The 18,769-nt window shown below is 46.9% G+C and overlaps 1 protein-coding gene across 1 annotated transcript; it reads left to right on the top strand.

Annotated features, from left to right (window-relative positions):
- On the top strand, nucleotides 1-14,195 carry yl (Putative vitellogenin receptor yl). Its single transcript, XM_075879395.1, has 31 exons — nucleotides 1-136; nucleotides 379-504; nucleotides 835-1,227; nucleotides 2,937-3,053; nucleotides 3,489-3,836; nucleotides 4,827-4,998; nucleotides 5,097-5,494; nucleotides 5,554-5,673; nucleotides 6,154-6,370; nucleotides 6,497-6,679; nucleotides 6,833-7,033; nucleotides 7,248-7,459; nucleotides 7,593-7,718; nucleotides 7,797-7,913; nucleotides 7,969-8,085; nucleotides 8,263-8,496; nucleotides 9,392-9,511; nucleotides 9,949-10,080; nucleotides 10,309-10,461; nucleotides 10,582-10,701; nucleotides 10,804-10,923; nucleotides 10,980-11,105; nucleotides 11,159-11,319; nucleotides 11,511-11,734; nucleotides 11,849-12,061; nucleotides 12,212-12,408; nucleotides 12,566-12,688; nucleotides 12,819-12,924; nucleotides 13,122-13,283; nucleotides 13,525-13,687; nucleotides 13,890-14,195. Exons 1-31 carry the CDS (start codon nucleotides 88-90, stop codon nucleotides 14,037-14,039), a joined length of 5,400 nt encoding a protein of 1,799 aa, XP_075735510.1. The 5' UTR covers nucleotides 1-87; the 3' UTR covers nucleotides 14,040-14,195.
- Nucleotides 14,196-18,769: the final 4,574 nt, after the last annotated feature.

Below are 18,769 nucleotides of genomic sequence, written 5' to 3'. Positions count from 1 at the left end.
CCGGCATTGTCACCGGCATGCTTCCCCAGTGAACGCGAATTTCCTCGAGAGTGGGCGTTAGGAAGAGCTTGGTACGGAAGCAGCAGTATGAAGTTTACCGCCTGTGCTGTGCTGGCAGTGGTTGCCTTGTATCTGGGTGAGCTACTATTTTGCTGTGTCGTAATGCTTGCACTATGGCAGTCGGGCTGTTTTGGTTCTCGAGCACTGCGTACTGTACCTTCAGGTATTTTTGAAATTCAGATGTGTTACGCAAATGTGGGTAATGATGTTATGGTTTGGGGAACCGTTTCAGGAGCGGTGTTAATTCCAACGAAGACTTCGTTTCGCGTACTGCTTCATGTGATATCTCGCTCCCAATACACTATTCTGTTTCTGCAGTAGGCAACGTCTTCAGCGAGTGCCCGCAAGCGTGGTTTGACTGCGGGAACGGTCGGTGTATCGCCATGTTCTGGAGGTGCGATGGCCAGAACGACTGCGGAAACCACAAGGACGAGACTGGATGCAGTGAGTGACGGCTTTTTGTTCTAGCCAGTGTTTCGTGAATTCCTCGGAGCTCTTCAAAAGTTCAACCGTAAAAGAAGCGAGCACAGTTTTAGTGATGTCTCGTTCTAACTGTTGAGCACTGGCCGTTAGGTTCCTCGTCTTCTTCTTCACTTCAGTATTTGCACTTCATGCCTTACTGGTTCTGTTAGCCCCTTCCTTCTTTGTGAGACTTTACCACAGGCACTGCGCGCAGCCCCATTATGTTGTGTGCAGCTTTCGGCAACTACGTTCAAGCTGTGTCTTGGCCCTCCTACCCGCATGCTTTTCATGCTATCGTTGTATTCCATACAGGTGCCACTCACAGCCGCTGTCCCGCGGACAAATTTGCCTGCCGCGACTCCAGCTACTGCGTTCCGCAAATATGGGTCTGCGATGGAGAGGCGGACTGCCACGACTCGTCTGATGAACAGGACTGCCACTCCAGCAATTGTACCGGCTTCCGGTGCCACAATAATGAATGTATTCCGGCCCACTGGCGCTGCGACCAAACGGAGGACTGTGCCGATGCCTCCGACGAGTTGGACTGCAGTGGAGTTCAAAACTCTTCCACTACGACGCCAACTCCTCGTTGCGACGTCGACCAGGGCAGATTTCCTTGCCTTGACGGACAGTGTCTTCTTCCTTCCAAGGTTTGCGATGGCCGTAAGGATTGCAGTGACGGCGCCGACGAAGGCTCCTTCTGTAGTGAGTAGAACTTATTCTATGCACTTTCTTTTCGCCCTTCTTGGCAACTGTCATGAATTGTCGGTTCATGGCTCGAATTCAGCTAGGATTTTCAATGCTGTAATTCTCTGCTGGATTGAGGTCATCTGGTATCGGTAATGTCTTCCTTCACAATTTCACCGAAGGAAACGCTGCCTATTTTGTGCCCTAGTTCCTTCAAAAGTAAATCTAATTGTTCCCTATAGTCGCCGCACTTCCTCCAACTGCATCAAGGTAGTTCGATCTTTTTCTTCCAAATAAACCCAATTGCTCCTCCACCTTACTTAAGTGTCCCCCTTTGGTCTCCCTTTCAACATTATATCTTTGCACAGATCTTTCGCAGTCATTCAACCGTCGACGGTTTTCAGTCTCGCAATCCTTCTCTTCTGCATGACCGAAACAGTGAAATGCTATTGAAGCACAAAGTTGTAGGTATGAATGCGAATCCGACCCGGGTCGTTCGCGCGGCAAGCAGGCGTTCTACCACGGCCGTGAGTCTGCTTCGAAATGCAGTGAAACCAACTTGCATGGTTTACCAACACGCACTTTCTGTATACACATGCTTCACAATAGCACATATAACCCCGCAGTGATGCCTACATAAGAGCCGCGCTTCGGAACGTAGGGTAATCACGGCTGCGTAATTTCAAATGGCTCGCCCACTACAAAAGGCACGCACTTTACTGCGACTTGTCTTCCAAGGCCCCATGGTCGGTGCATAAATAGTTCGAAATGATTTCAAACCTACAATTGCTCGTGCTTTGGCGCATGCGACTCCTTGCACGGTACGCAGCCGTATACGCATTATTCACGGACACCGCCAATTTTCAACTCGGTGTGCACCGTAGCGACAAGATGTCCCGTTCAGCCTTTCAAGGCGCACCTTACGGATTCCACCTCCCTATTTTCATATTTGAAGGTTACGCACAACTCAACTTGTACTCCACGCGTTTCTTCCGTCATAATTCTTGGCGAGCGGGTTCTGGTTTCGGCTTCGCTCCAACGATGCTTCGGCCTACTAGTTAATGTAGTTCTGCTAGTCTACATTCACAGTGAATTAAGGCATGGCTGAACTTTTGTGCAGCAGGTTCTCTTCATCCACAACTCGCTGTACTTTTACCCAAAAAAAGTGACCTAAAAATGCCCCAAAGCTTTAGCGTTGGATCCCCACTACTTTTCACAAATCGTATGCATACCCCGAAATGGACGGGCTACTTTTTTCCGGCCGGTTAAATCACGAAAAGTTGACTCTTTTTTGTCTTTTTTCTTTCACGACGTGCGACGATGCCTCGCATCACTGGTAAATCTGGCTGCAGCGCTCTCAACCACGTACCCGTGCCATTATCAGTCTGCGATCGGTCTTTTCCTCGAGGCGCTGTACGTGCGGACGCATTATGCCGCCCAAGAACATCGTTCCTTATACGCAAACGCTGTTCTTCATCTGTTCGTAGCTACGCACTGCCATGGTGAAAACGCGACTTTTCGCATGTTGTACTTTCACGCAAGTTTATCTGCAATATGTATGCTTCCTCGTACCATTAGATTAACGAAGCGCCCAAAACGGACATTTTTGAATTGGTTAATTGGTCATTAGATTTCTTGCCACAATTTCTTGTTACCTGCAATGCCCAGTATGCCGCCTGTTCATTGGGACATTACGACTAATTTGCTCACCTTCGTACTTTTTGCAGAGGTCAACGAATGCAGCCAAAAGAAATGCAGCCAGGGATGCTTTGTTGCCACCAATGGTTCTACTTGCTATTGCAACGCTGGTTTCCGCCTCTTGGCCGACCACATATCTTGCGCCGGTACTTTGCTTCTACCTTTTTTAACGTGGCTACCACGGCCGTCCTCATCACATGAACGCATGCGTAGGGCGCACGGCCTTTTAAATTATTGACTACATCGCACCCTACCCTTGCCTGTTCTCCACTTAGCACTATGTTCGGCTACGGCAACATGTCTGCCTCCTGCGCACCACAAATCCTGCAGTTTCATTCATGCACATGACTTATCGCTTTGCTCTTCCTATAAAATCACATGCTCGCCAGCACAATCAGCCCTTTGTCGGCCTCGTTCCTAGACAAAGGCTGCCACGTGCATGCGCTGTTTCTATACGTTACGTCCTGTCTCACTCCAACCACTCGTTCCTCTGATACTGTCCTCGTATAGTTTCGCGGTCGCATGACATGCATTCACTGCACTTCATTACACCTCTTCCTTCTTTTGCACGCTGCTTCCAGATGTCGACGAGTGTGCCGAAGATCCTCACGTCTGCAGCCATGGTTGCATCAACTCTCCCGGATCTTACTCTTGTCACTGTCTCGAGGGCTATCAGCTCACGGATAACAGCTTCTGCAAGGCACGTGATCCTGAGCCGCTTCTTGTATTCTCAACGACCAAAGAAATCCGTGGCCTCTGGCTCCGATCCAACCGGTACTTCGAAATTCACCCAGCCGAAGCTCAAGCCGTTGGTGTCGAGTTCGACAGTGACCAGCATCGTGTCTTCTGGACTGACGTTTCTACACGCAGATCTTCGATTCACTCTTGCCGTCTTGATGGCTCGGACTTCAAAACTCTCTTCAGTGCCGGTGAGCCACGTTTGCCGTCATTGCTGTGCTTGCTTCTCCCTATTATCCAGTTACCTCCCGCGTATTGCATTTCGTTTCATGTACTTAGATTGCTTACCGTGATCTCCATGGCTCGCAAGAGCTCAACAGCTGGCGTTTCGCGTCAACTTGAAAAGCTGCTCCACGTAGCAAAACTGCCTTACCCATGCTCACTATGCTCCACCCTTCAACTAAGTTTGTTATTGTGTTGAATTAACGTCGGATTTCACGGGTCTCGATCACACGGAGCCTCCTGGACTAACTCGCTGGACTAAAATTCATAATTTTTTTTACTGAAGGAAAGTGTACGCCCCACTACGTTCTCCTGCGTAAACTTGTCGTACAGCATTTGCGTATGTCGCGTTAACATAAATTTTCATAATCTGCTGGCTGACGGGTAGCGTGCGTCTTCTGCTCTCTAGTTCACACGATCTCCCTCGATCGTGGCCCAATTTCCATAAAATGGGCATTCTTGCTCACAGCATTTGTACTGTAGCGAGGCACTATTTCGGACACTTACTCGGACAAACGTCATGACACGTTCTCGCTTCATTCACCCAGTTTTCATGGCACAGCTTGCATCACTGCGATGCGTACAACCTTCTCCTTCAGCTCCCACAACGCAGTTCACTTCTCCATATCCACCGCGAAACTTCTAATCGCACTAATGTCATTCGTTCACATTCGGGTTCCTTCGAAGCAAAACAAAAAAAAAACTCTGCACGCTGCTCCGACTAGTTCGGCACTGAGCAATTCGTTTGCAGCGCTCCTGCATATGCCTAAACGCACTTGTATTCCACTGGCTGGAACCGACGTTCCAGTTTCTCGTTACAATCGCACCTCTGGCGCTTTATTTCTACCCTAATCTACCTTGTCGCGTCCGTACATTTCATGAACAAGTCTTGCTCCATCATTTTGCGTTACTTCAGGTAATTTCGGTTCTCCCTCATTCTGTAACCTTTGTTTTTGCAGAAAAGACTCTACTTGAGGACCTTTCTTTGGATTGGGTTGCCAACAATCTCTACATCACGGACTCCCTCGTCAAACGCATCCTGGTGTGTACCACTGATGGAGCTTCTTGCAGCGCACTCATCACGGACTCTGTCGACTCTCCGCGGGCGATCATCGTGAATCCTCCACAAAAGTATGTCGCTCCCACTTCCCTTTTTTCTGCTGCCCACCTCGTTCCCTTCACTTTTTTTTCAATAATTTGTCTCTACTTCCCCCCCCCTTTTTTTCTAGAGTTGTTTACTGGACAGACTGGGGCTCGCGGCCAGCTATCATGCATGCCAGCATGGACGGCACGAACATTCAGCAGTTGGTGTCTACCGATCTTGGATGGCCCAACGGCCTTACGTTGGATCATACTACCAACCGCCTCTACTGGTGCGATGCAAAGCTTTCCAGCCTAGAGTACCTTGAACTCGCCACCCTGAAACGCGACGTCGTCATGCACGAAGAAGTCTTCCATCCTTTCGCCCTCGCTGTTTTCGAGGATACGGTTTACTGGAGTGACTGGGCCTCCTACTCGCTCGATTCCAGTAACAAGCGTACTGGCAAGCAACATCATCGCGTTCTGAGGGAAAATGGTCATCACATCATGGGTGTTCACGTTTACCATCCAGTACTACGTCAACGAGGTACATAAATAGTTGCTTTTTCTCGAACTTTCCACGCTTATTCGACTTTCTTTCATTAGGCATCCAAAATCCTTGTTGGGACAACCCCTGTGATCACATCTGCGTCCTCTCGGCCGACTCTTACATGTGCCTGTGCCGCATCGGCTACAAGCTATCGGCGAACAAGCACTCCTGCGCAGGTGTTTTGATTGTTTCCCTTTTAACGTTTAGCCCTTCTAACTGTTCGCATTTTTAGTCCTCCCTAACGTAACGCACCCTTCTGTACACCAGTTGGTGGAAATTGCATTCCTCTCCACTTTTATTATTTCGCAGCTTTTGTACCAATTCATTCTTTTTACACTAACGCATGCCTAGTCCACCCACCCTTTTATTCTCTGGTTCCCTCGATGCAAGCAAGGCGCTCCCTGAAACTTGTGGTCTCAAGTGCAATGCATGTGCATCTCTTCTCTATCTGCCGGAGTTTTCAGTGTCTGCTTCATACCAATTTGTTAAATTTCTCAAGTTTGTAGTTCAGGCCTGTCTAGTTTTAACACTACCTCATTTCTTGGTGCTATGAGAATCTGTCGGCTCGTACTCCTCGCAGTGTCGTTTGCATTCATGATCGCGCACTTCTGCTGATTCTCTAATTGCATATTGTTGCTTTGCACATGTCTCTTCAGTTACAAAGGACTTCAGTTTCGTCATCGTTGCTGAAGAAGACTTGGTCTACAAGATCGACCTCAATAAAGTCGGCGCCCCTGTGCCTGTCACCTTGCCAGTTCATAATCTGGGCATCATCAGTGCCCTAACATTCGATTGGTCCAACCAAACTCTCCACTACAGTGACAATCGCCACTCAGTTCTATCTGCCATCAATGTCAAGAGTTTTGAACAATGGTATGTCGTATATCATTCCTGAAAACTAGATTGTGTTATGCGCTTCCAGGACACTTCGAGAGTTTCTCAACTGGCGGCTTAATGTTCACCTCTCTTGCTTTCTCCCTCTCCTCGCACTTTTTTCAGGACTGTCCATGATCACATTGGCTCGGTCTTCGGCATCGATTTCGACGTCACTCATCAGCTTCTCTATTGGGTCGACGCCGACAAATACACACTCGAAGCCTGCCATGCTAACGGCTCTGGACATGTCATCATCCGGGATGACCTCCACCGTCCGGTTGGCGTTGCTCTCTACCCTTTCGCTGGGTGAGCCTTTTGAAGTACCCCAACCTTCCGGTTACTTTCCTTCAATTATTGTCCTCCCACCTTCAAATGTGTACCTCTTTACAATTCTGTGGTGCGTCGGCAGCTTGCATCACCTTTCCACAGGTTGGTTTTACATTGTTTTACTCTTTTCAGAGTGCTTTTTGTCTTGAGTGCTGGTGACAAGCCCACTATTACATCATACACCATGGATGGCCAAAACCCTCGAGTGCTTCCCCTGTCCACTCTGCTGCTTCCTGTATCTATTAGTGTCGATCTCGTAGCCCGGACGCTTGTATGGGCTGATGCAGTTCGCGGGACTATCGAATCTCTCGATCTTCAGAAAGTCTTCACTGGGTAAAACTTTTGTACTCCCCCTTCATTGCGTACTATCGCATCCTTCTAGAGCCCACATACTTTGCTCATTTCACTTTGATACTGAGGCATGCCCTTTTGGCTGCATTGCATGACCTTGTAATGTTTATTTCTGTAGACAATAACAATATGGGCTGCACATTATTCATACCAGCCACCTCCAGCCCTGTCGGTCACCAGTCTACTATTCTTGCAGGACACCGTTCATTGTGCAACAAGTCAAAGCCCACATATCCTCGGTGTGTGCCGCGCACAATGAAATTCATTGGACTTCGCGTGACAAAGCCTCGCTCGAATACATCGATCGTTCTAGCGAGCCCAGTGTTCACCGCCACGTTTCCCTCCGTTCTACGCGGAATGGCACCTTTTCTAGGCGTGTGATTGTCGCAGCTCAAGTTCCACCATTCGGCAAGTGTCTGAAACTTGTACTTTTTGATCCTATCTTCACGACTCTCTTGTTCACTCTTCCGTCACTCGTACAAAATATGCTTGTTGGGTTTCCCTCTGCTGTGCGTCACCATTACCTTATCTTGCCTTGCAGCGCCCGGTCCATGTGGACTAAATAACGGCGGCTGTTCTCACACCTGCCTGCCTGTGCGTACTACAGACCGTTCTTGCTTCTGTCCACCTGGAATGGCCCTCAACGCAGACAACAGGACTTGTCGAGGTTTTTCTCTTGCATTTTGTAACACTCGCAACCGAAACCTGCTAGATCGTGCAAGCATCTCAAAGCTTTTCTTTTCAGTTGAAACCTCCACCTGTCGGCCGCACGAGCTACCCTGCGCAGGCAGTTGCATCGCCGCTGTGAACTGGTGTGACGGCCACAAGGACTGTTCCGACAACGCGGACGAAGAATCTTGTGGTATGACCTTTTCTATTTTCGCAAGTTTCCGTTAGACTGCCATACTCGCACGCAGGCTCGGCCACCTGTCCTGCCACCGACTTCAGCTGCTCCAATGGTCGTTGCATTGAAAAAGAGTGGCAGTGCGATGGCTACAACGACTGCGGAGACTCATCCGATGAACGAAACTGCAGTAAGAGCCTTGCTTCTAATTGTCGCTATTACCACGTCCTATGCACTACTTCCACAAACCTATAGCGTTATGTATGCATAGCTTCCCTTGTCGCCGACCGTGCTCAAGTCCCCCCAACTTCGAACAAGTGAAACCTTCAACCTCAATGATATAACGTTGCTTACTTCTCCTTCGCAGCGGTCACTACTTGTGCTTCCCACCAGTACACCTGCCGCGGTGGAGTCTGTCTCCCTCTCTATTGGCGCTGCGATGGCTCTGAAGACTGCCCCGACGGTGACGATGAATTGAACTGCAGTAGTGTGCGCTGTCCTAGTGCTCACAGTCGCTGTGACAATGGCCAGTGCATTCCACAGGACTGGACTTGCGATGGCCACTCCGACTGTTCAGATTCGTCGGATGAAAAGAACTGCAGTAAGCACTTATCCATTTTTTGATAGTCGGACAGCAGTAAGCCCCACACTCCCGCGTTCAGTCTCGTGATCCTCAGTACGTAGCGCTAAACGTTTTCATTTGTTCGAAATGGTTACCTGTACCTACCTCTTACCTGTGTTTCTGCAAGCGATTTCCGTGTCTCCTACCCGCAGCTAATCTTAATATTGCGAATTAATCTAGATTTTATAATTGCTTCTGAACAAACCTCCGTAGCTCGGTGTTCCCCGATCAACTGACCGCCTGTTGTTCAGCCACAACAGATCGCGCATGAACACATTCCAACTGACTTAGTTTTGTGGTACATGCACTAACGATCGTTCAACTCGATTATTAGTTTTTTTTCTTCGTCCAACGCACTTTTATCATATTGCAGAGAAATAGTAGCGCGTTTGCTACATAGCATGGAGGGTACAGAATAGCAATCTTTGAAAATGGCTAGTCTTCTTGCGTCACCCTATATCATTCATAGGCAAATAGGAAAACATTGCCACTGTTAACAAAGCTGTTTATTTCTTTTTTTCTGTAAGGGGGGGGGGCACAACCTTCCCATTGTGCATCAATTTGTATTTCTTTGCTTTCCTTTCCTCAATTCATACTACCACATTTCTCTTCAAAGAAACATTTGATCAGTCTCTCGCTGCTTATGGCGACCCTTCAATCGTATAATCCAGCTTCCTCCTTCAGCAGTACACGGAATGTGTCACCTACGCGCTTTATTTTCCGCCATGCCAGTGGAACACTTTCTGGTCGGTCTAACTTTCTAGTCGCTCTGTACGTGGCAAGGCAGCCCGCCTTCATTTCACAAAACGGTAAACCGAGCCTGAATCCAAAGTTACAGCGTGGCTACGTACACCAATTTTCTCTGAATCCGCAGCTGAACAACCCTCCTGCTTCGAAGATGATTTCCATTGCGCTAATGGGCAGTGCGTGGACAAGAGGCTCCGCTGCGATCACGATAACGACTGCGAAGATTCCTCCGACGAAGTCGGCTGTGGTAAGCTTTCCAGAATTTCAGTTTCAATTTTATCCCATTTCGTTTCAGAAACTCCGATGCCTTGCATGCGCCATACACTGCCAGCGCACATCCTGCTTACCATTCACTCTTCGCTGTATTCCGAATATAACTTGCCCATTATCCCCATTTCTATCAACGAAGGATGTTTTTCTTCAAGCGTCTGCAGCATTCCTTCACGTACTGCATCATTGCTTCAGCATTTATAGGCACCTCCAATATTTCCCTACTTGCACGCACTTCACCGCTGTCGGTTCGACTAAAACATTCAGCGATTTTCCCTCATCCCGACTTCCTCGGCTTATGAAGCATTGTCCCCTACGGCAATATGCCCTTCCTTTCACGCTACAACCATATATTCCTTTGTTCTTCACTAACAATGTTCCTAATATTTGATCTTTATTTCTGTCGTACCACAGATTATGCAAAAGCCAACCGCACTAAGTGTTCCACTGGCATGGTAGACTGTGGTGACGGCCAGTGCATCTACACCCACGACATGTGCGACGGCTACATTGACTGTCACAACAGCAGGGACGAGCGCAACTGCTGTAAGCTTTCCTGTACCCAACTTATCTACAGCCCGATACCGGGCTTTCATGCAATCAAGTCATTCGCTACGAAACGTCGCAATAACGATATTGAAGCCCGACAGTTCCAACTTTCCACTCTTATCGCTTTTATTACGATCCTATTAAATACTACCTAGCGCCCCCTTACTTCAAGCCTTACCACATGTTCAAATTTTCATCGGCACATTCTTTGCTCCCTTCTCGTAGCTGCGCCCATATGCCATTCAGCGGAGTTCTTCTGCACGGGCACAAAGCGCTGCATTCTGCAAAACTGGTTGTGTGACGGTGATGACGACTGCGGCGATGGAATGGATGAAACTCTCCCGAGATGTCACCCGACAACGAAAGTTAGCACAACCTGTGAGTACTCCTCTTCCTAACAATTCGACTTCTCCCCCTTGCCGCATTATCATTCACGCACATGCCACATTTGTGTACCCTCTTTCATTTTTATTCCCTTTGCACTGCCTTTTATCCCAGCTGTGCCTGCTTGTGCGAGCAACGAATTCAAGTGTGGCTCCCGTGAATGCATTGCCTGGTCCCGTGTCTGCGATGGGCGTACAGATTGCGCAGATTTCTCGGACGAAGGCACCCATTGCGGTACGCTTAATTCCCGGTCGTAACTGTTGCTCTGCGCATTTCTTCACTTGTCAATTTCTGGAAAATTAGTTTTAAGCTGTAATTGCTACCCGTTTCTTGCAGTAAGTTATTGCGGTACAACTAATGGAGGCTGCGCTCATTTGTGCCGGGAATCTCCAACTGGTCCACTGTGTTCCTGTCATCCTGGTTACCGGCTCAACACGGATAGGAAATCTTGTGATGGTATCTTTCCCACCTCTCTCCAAACTGCTTCCTCACCAGCTGAATATTCTTTTCAGACATCGATGAATGTGCAACTCCCGGTCATTGCAGTCACTTCTGTCAAAACTCTAAAGGCAGCTACAAGTGTACCTGCGCTGATGGCTACGCGCTAGGTGCAGATCGTCGCTACTGCAAGGTTCAATGTATGCATCTACTGCTGTCACCTGTCGCTTCCTCATAAGTGCTTCTCTTCCAGATGGTGAACCGTTCCTGCTCTACATGCTTCCTAATCAGATCCGTAGCTTTTCCATGCATGGACACGCCCAGCATCTACTTGCTGAAGATTCTCTCTCCGATATGCATGGCATGGACTACCGCGTCACTGACAAGTCGATATTCTGGACCGAAATGGATGAGGTACCCTCCATCTGACATGCCATATCCACTAGATTGCTCACTCGCGTCGTCGGCAGGTGGAATGGCCTTCTAACAGCCCCACCACTTTTTTTTTGCACTTCGTAAACCACGTTCCATTCGATTTATTTGGCTGTCTCCAGTCACGAGTTTTCATGTCTTCCTCATTAAATACATGCTCCACCGCTTTACAGGGCGTCATCAACGTAATGACGTTGGGAAATGGCAAACAATTCACTCTTCTCGAAGACATCCACAAGCCATATCACATCGCTGTTGATTGGGTAGCCGGCAACATTTACTTCACCGATGGCTGGGTCCACATCCAAGCATGCGAGCCCACATTCAAGCACTGCACCGACGTCATTGACACGGCTTACTCCCACCTGAACACCTTCGCCCTTTCTGCTAATGATGGGTCAGCCAGACTTCTGAACTCTTGTGCAGTTGACATTCTATTGCATGACAACACGCCAATTTCAGTTGGTCTCTTGTATTTACTGTACGACTTCATTGGTCCAATCTTTTTCAGCTTGATGTTTTGGGCTGTGTGGCACGAAGTTGTCCAGAAAGACCACGGCCTCATTGAGCGCTCCAATATGGACGGCACTGCAAGAGTTGTCTTGCTCACGGATAAAATATTGTGGCCCTGCTCTATTACCGTGGACGCCGTTCACAAGCGAATCTACTGGTCTGATGCAAACAAGAATGTCATTGAAAGTGCAACGTATGATGGTAAAGATCGGTAAGTGAGCAATCCCGTAAGGTTTCATCGCCTGAAACTTTGATTTAGCTGCTATGTATGTACATTTATACAACCGCCAGACGCAGGCACAATTATGGCCTTAAAGGAAGACCTTACAGAAGGACCTTACCAGACTTTTCTCCCATACAGAAAATTGGTCAGAGGTACTGGCCTGTCGAGCCCGTTCAGCATAGCTTTGTTCGAAGACTGGCTCTACTGGTCTGATTGGGGCTCGGACTCTCTCATGGCCTGCAACAGATACACCGGCACACACGTAGGCCTTGTGCATCATGGTACAGCCAAAGCCACTGTTCTCAAAGTTCTTCACGCTGTTCATCAACCAAGTGGTAAGCAATATTCAATCTCTCCGCAAGACGCCACTGTCATGTCCCGTCCACTCAAATGTAATCGGTACCTTTCTCCAGCACTCTTACCGCATTATCACTTTTCATTGCATTTTCTTGTGCCTTTTAGCTTACGCATTTTGTTCCTACGTTTATCCAGGTGTAAACCGCTGTGCTCGAAACCAGTGCGCCCACATCTGCCTTCTCAACCCCAATGCATATACTTGTGCTTGCTCCCATGGGTACACTCTGGCAGAGGACGCTCACAAATGCGTCGAATCTGGCAAGTCTCATCCACTAAGACTCGTTTGCTCGCATATTTACTTCCCTATCTCTTTCGCCTGCGACGCTGTACTTGACTAAATCTTCAATTTGCTTACCATATTTTTATACGCATGGTTTTATTCTCCCAGATGAGCGCTACCACATCAACAGCTCCGACATTCTTGGCCAGTTCTGCAATCCTGTATGTCTGAACGGTGGCCGCTGCATTTCCGGCAACGACTCTTACTTCTGCAAGTAGGTTGCTGTACTATATACCTACCCTATTCAAGCCATGACAGATCTTTAAGATTGCATACCGCGCACATGCACCCACATGATACACAACAGGCGGTTTCTTTTTAGCCATCCACTCCTGTCATGCATGACTATTGTCGCCTCACTCGTCGAATCTTAGCCACAATTGTGCATACTAAAGCATCTTTAATTCACAGGTGTGCGGATGGTTTCAAGGGGCCCTCCTGCACAGATACCTCGGTGGTCTCTATGTTGTCGCAAAAGTCCACCTCCAGTTCCACAGCACTTGCCTCCATCTTGGTTAGCGCCCTCTGCGTCGCCTTGCTTGTCCTCGGCTACGTACTGTACCGGAGAAACAGGCAAGCACGTCTCCACCTTTTCTTTTGGCCCTCTGCTGGTTCGCTCTTATAGTGCTCGCGTCGTGCTGATTGCACTCGATGCCCTCTTCATGCTTTGCTAGAGAACTTTCGCACGGTAGTAAATAAACTTCGTTTCAAGTGAGAACTCATCTTCGTGTGAAGGTTCAAGCATTTCTTTCAAATCGTTGTTGATACGTATCCTGAACGGTCATAAGCGCTTCAATTTTTTTTGCATTGATAGGGACAAGCTCGCTGCCTTGGATTTCTCGGTGAGCTTCAAGAAACCAACATTCAAAAAGCGCCAGGGCTTGCTTGAAGACGAGCATCCCATTGCCGCTGACGAGGATTACCATGCCATGAACACCACACCCGGGTTCATTAATCCTGCATTCAATACTCGTAAGGTAAGAGCGTGTCTGCTAAAAGTTGCTTTGTTGGGCTTCCAGGGCGGTTGAGCTTGATAAATCATAGTCCCGACGATTTTCTTCAGTTAGACGTCCGGTGGTAATCCTTGCGGCCAGCGGTCCTTGCTTGCCCGATGCTGACATTTCAGCTATGAAACCCTCCTGCTCGGACTTCCCCTCAGTTTTTCTTTTTTTTTTTCAGACCGAGCTTTTGTCGGAAGACGGCGAGTTGAAGAGATGGGCTTCCAGCGACTCCCTGCAGTCCTCATCCTCGAAAGAGCAATCCTCCTGTGTCCTTGCCGGAGACATGGCTGCCAAGCAGGACAAAGTTTTCTTCTTCCGGAAGCACTAAGGGCCCTAGGCCGAACGTCACCCCTTTGTCGATTGTATAATGTGCGATATTTAATTTATGCATCCTCTGTATGCAACTCTGTATTCATACAGTTTTTAAAACGTTGCTGTTCAAAATAGCTTTTATCTAACCAATAAAAAAAGCAGTCTACTTTTACGTCGCACGCTTCCTTGGTTTTTCTCCAGCCACATAGGAGTGGCTGTCGTATGCACATACGTGCGACACATCGGTTATTCCTGTCTGCGCAGTTAGACTTGCTTTGTGCAGTTATCCTGCGTGCCATGGCATGCGTTGTGCTGCTGATAATCTCGCGACCATTCTCTCCGTAGGCGACGATTTCGCTAAATTTGTGCTAGGGCTCATTTGTGCATGTGTACAACTTCTGAAACTGTTCTCTTAATGCCTGTCCAGCCCACTCTCCTAAAGCTAGCATGCCCACATTCGTAATAAAACACCGTATCGCTGGTTCATGCGGAGAATTTGATAAAAAAAAAAGACGGCAAAAAATTTATCTCTGGCGCACACATAACATTGCAGACTTTCACAAAAGCTTGTTCCTTGCACTTTTTTTTTCACGGTCTATACGCAATTACTTTATCACAGCAATCGCGGCAGGTTTAACGTCTCATTGCAGGGCTGTGAAACGCTGAACTTGTCTCTCGGAGAGACTGCTGTGCGAAATCGAGAACACTTCATTCTCAGTCTTTCAGCGTATCGCTCCATGTGAAAGTTTTTCGCAGACCATGAGAGAGGACACGTGTAATATTTTGCATCGGCTCAACTGACGTTCTCGCGAGCTTGTTGGGCGGCTCAGTTCGAAAATGGCGAAGGGGGTCAGGCAATCTGGGGCGCTAGTGTGTACTGCTCTGGCACTTGTAATCTAGATCACTCTGAATTTCACAACGGATGAGGCACGAGCTTTCGAATAAGCTTGTGCTATTATTGCTTGCAATGAAATGCTGCTAGATCGTGACTGAATGATGGAACAAATGTCTACCGTAGCTGTAGCCTTTTATTGAAAACGTATCTTTTCTGAAAAATAATTCTAAAGAATTTTAACGGACTTCGCCACTGATTCGAATACTTCTGTCTAGCCTCGAGCCACTGAATTTCAACTACTTATACTCCAGACACGACAAACCCACGAGATCTTATACGAGAACACATCTTAAACTGAACATAGTGACATAGTGTTTTTTTTTTAGAAGTGTGGTAGCTTGGGCTAGTTGGTATGACATCTCGATAGTTATAGCACGAGAACAAAACGGCGACACCGAGACCTTCGTGTCCTTCTTGTCTCTGTGTCATCGTTCTGTTCTCGCGCTATAACTATCCAATGGTTTTTTCTCGGGTGATCTTGGTTGTGTGCGTGACATCAATGAATACAATAGCCTACTCGAGCATTTACGTAACTTCAGTTACTCGGAAATTGGGCAAGTTCGGTTCCAGATAGTCGCTTCGAAGGCTTCCACTGTTTGCTTACGCGACTGTTCAATAGGGCTCCCTACCAAGTCGGAGAATTAACGTGCCCCATACAAAAAAAAAAAAAAGCGCAGTCATCTTCGACGTCTCAGTGCATGGGTGAGGCTTGAACTCCTGAGTCCCAAAACGTTTATGGCTCTTGATGTGAGTGCTTGCAATTTTTTGTGGTGCTGCTGCTAACAGTGAAGTGCCGGATATTATTTTTTTCTCTTGTCGCCCTTTGTCGCGAGTTTCTTTGATGCTTTGATATGAGCAACGTTAAAAAATGTTAGTGCATAAACGTCTTTTTTTTGAGGCTTCAAGGTGGATGTCACGACAATTTCTGTCGATTGAAGGAAGCACAGTACTTAAAACGAACCTTGGTTTTGCGTTGGTGGCAGAATAACACTGACCCCACCACAATAAGGTGCTCCCAGCCTGAACCACTCGGAGTTAAACAGACCAGCAATGTTTTTTCCCCTGAGACTTTTTTCCCCCATGTTTTTCTTTCGATTATGGCGAATACGCTCCCAGACAAGGTCACTGTACGGCCTTTTATTTTGGGGCCGAAGTTGCATTGCAAGAAAGCATATGATGGCCCGAGTTTATTTTGTTTATCCAATCACATACACTTTTATGTTTTCTTTATTAAATGCTTTTAGCGCTTCGTGACGTATAATTGGCAAATTCACACACTTTTTAACATTTCTCTTGAATTTCACATGAAATGATGCATGTGTACGCGAAATATTCAACGAGGGTTGTCAAGCGCTTAGCGTCATAGCGTGACATTCAGTAAGCAGTTGAAGTTAATCTTCACTAGTACGTTTTGCACTGATAGGCGTGCACCAGTTTGGCATATTTTTTCTTATAATAATGTCTTGGACGACACGTCCCAAAACCAAGATATGATCATAACGGATGGCGCAGTTGAGGGCTGCGGAAATTTTGACCATGTGGTATTCCTGAATGTGCGCTGACATCGTGCGGAACACGATCCTCTAGGGTTTCGCCTTCATCGAAGTGAACCGCGGTTGTCGGGATTGAACACGTGACCTTCGGGTCAGCAGCAGAGCCCTGCAACCGCTACACCAATGAGGCGGTCAACATATTTTTCTTGTCCATGACAGAACGGGTCTTTAGCAGAATGCAGACATTGCAAATCAACCATATGAATTATGTGCATAGGCCGACATAACGAGTCACCTAATTTTATTATGAGCAACAAATGACGTAGTCTCCTTATAGCTTGATTAGCTGTAGGGTCACTATTCCGTTGTTACGTTTATGGTATTGTATATAGCAATGCTACCATGCTTTGAAATTGTTGCTTGAAAAATGCTAAAAAGGCGTTTTTTTTGGGGGGGGGGGTGCTCGTTGACTTGTAATGTCACTGCTAACAGTAGCAATGCCTTCTGGCGCAGTCGTTGCACCGAGCGGTGTGATCCACTATTGAAATACGAATACAGAACTTGCCAAGTAAACATCAATAATTAAATTTTGTACTATGAATTGTATGGCACATCCTACAATTTACGAAACTGGCAGGGGATCTGTGAAGGCAATATATTGAAGAAATTTTAAAGGTGGCAAGAGCTTCGAGATTATCATGACCAAAACATTTTAAAAGCACGCGGTAAAATGCGTGGGCATTTCAGCTAACATTCATCGTTGCAGCATCGTTGCAGTGCACTAAGTCACGTTTTGGTGAAAACCGTGGCTGGGACAATGAGTTCTAACCCATCTCTGCTCCCACATATTTCGAAACCCATGTAACTTGCAGAGTTTACTCCAAGCTGACATTGTTTGTAAGCTCAGCTACCCAAATCCGTAAATTTTAAAATTTTTTGCATCTGCTCCTCTACAATGTACAGTAAATTATGAATTAATTTATTTTGCGCATTTAGTCAATAAGTCTACTACGTATTTCATTTGGTTGTGCAAGCTATGCCCACCGTCTGGAGTAATCGGATCTTCGTACTCGAATAAAAAAACTATTTTGGAAATTGCAGACACCTATACGATGCACAAGCTCTGCTGCAAATCCGACATGTTGCTCGCTTCCCTTGCCGCTGAGTTGCCTTCTCAACTCTTTGCTTCTGGCAATAAGTAATTGCTGACACTATATAGTAGAGTTATACCCTGTGACTAGGCAGCCCTTGATCGTTCGCCGACGCACCGTTATTTCTGTGTGCAGTGATGCGCTAGCCGCTGCACTTTTGTGAATCCGGGTCTGGTTTACGCCGGCAACTACGCGTGACTTTCTTAGGGCCAGCTCGTACGACGTGCATCTTCAAACGCGCTTGTGATGCCGGCATAACGCTGGCTGGGAAAAAAAAAGAATTATTACAAATCCCACGGCTTCCGGTAAAGCTTAGCGTTACTCGTTGGACTCTCGGCACATAATGATGGTGATAGCTACACTTCATATGGATTGTAATGCGACATCAAAACTTATAGTACAACTAAGGATATGCGAAATTATTTGAGATAACCGCATCATATCGCTGCTAATAGGAGCGCGAACTATAACATTGACTCTAGTACAGTTGTTGAAGCAGGCATTATGACTATAGGACCCGAATGAAAGACATTAGAAACAAGAGTTCGAATACGCGAATTATTTAGTCTCAAATAGTCGTGTTTGAGCCCGCGACAATTGCGCTTTTTTATGAAATCGAGGCAACCAGCGCAGCAATCGGCATCCACTGAATAAGAAACCACATTGTAACACAATAAACGTACAATGAAATACGTATGTATAGCAATATTTTATGTAGTATAGACACACTCAGTTTGCTACACTATGGAAAAGAAAACTATATTACGACGCAGCATCATACCGAGTAGCCTTTTTATTTTTGGTCAAGTAATACTAGAATTCAAAAATGGTTTGCCGGAGCACAATTAGCACGACTATTTCAAGCGGCGGAGATTACTTCCTCTAGCAGTCTTAACACGCAACCGGCTAATTAAAACAATACACTAATATTCATCTGGTATGCTGATTTCATTGCGGTTAAGCAGAAACGCATGAATTGCAGCCCATGAGTCCTATATAAAGGCATGTTCGGTGAGGAAAAGCTCGAAAATAAGACCCACGTGACGTGAAATGAAATATAAAATCATAGACGTTACAATAAAAGATAGGAAGACAGAACTAGGGGTGCGCGATATCCAGGACACATAATCGGTGCCAGGGGATACCAAGGGGGCAGAAATGCAGCCGAGGGTGGTATAGAGTCAGGTGAAGGTAAGAAAGTGAGAAC

The sequence above is a fragment of the Rhipicephalus microplus genome, chromosome X, assembly GCF_043290135.1.
Source record: "Rhipicephalus microplus isolate Deutch F79 chromosome X, USDA_Rmic, whole genome shotgun sequence".
NCBI lineage: Eukaryota > Metazoa > Arthropoda > Arachnida > Ixodida > Ixodidae > Rhipicephalus > Rhipicephalus microplus.
The sequence above is the reverse complement of the archived record's forward strand: the minus strand, read 5'-3'. Positions and strand labels throughout refer to the sequence as shown.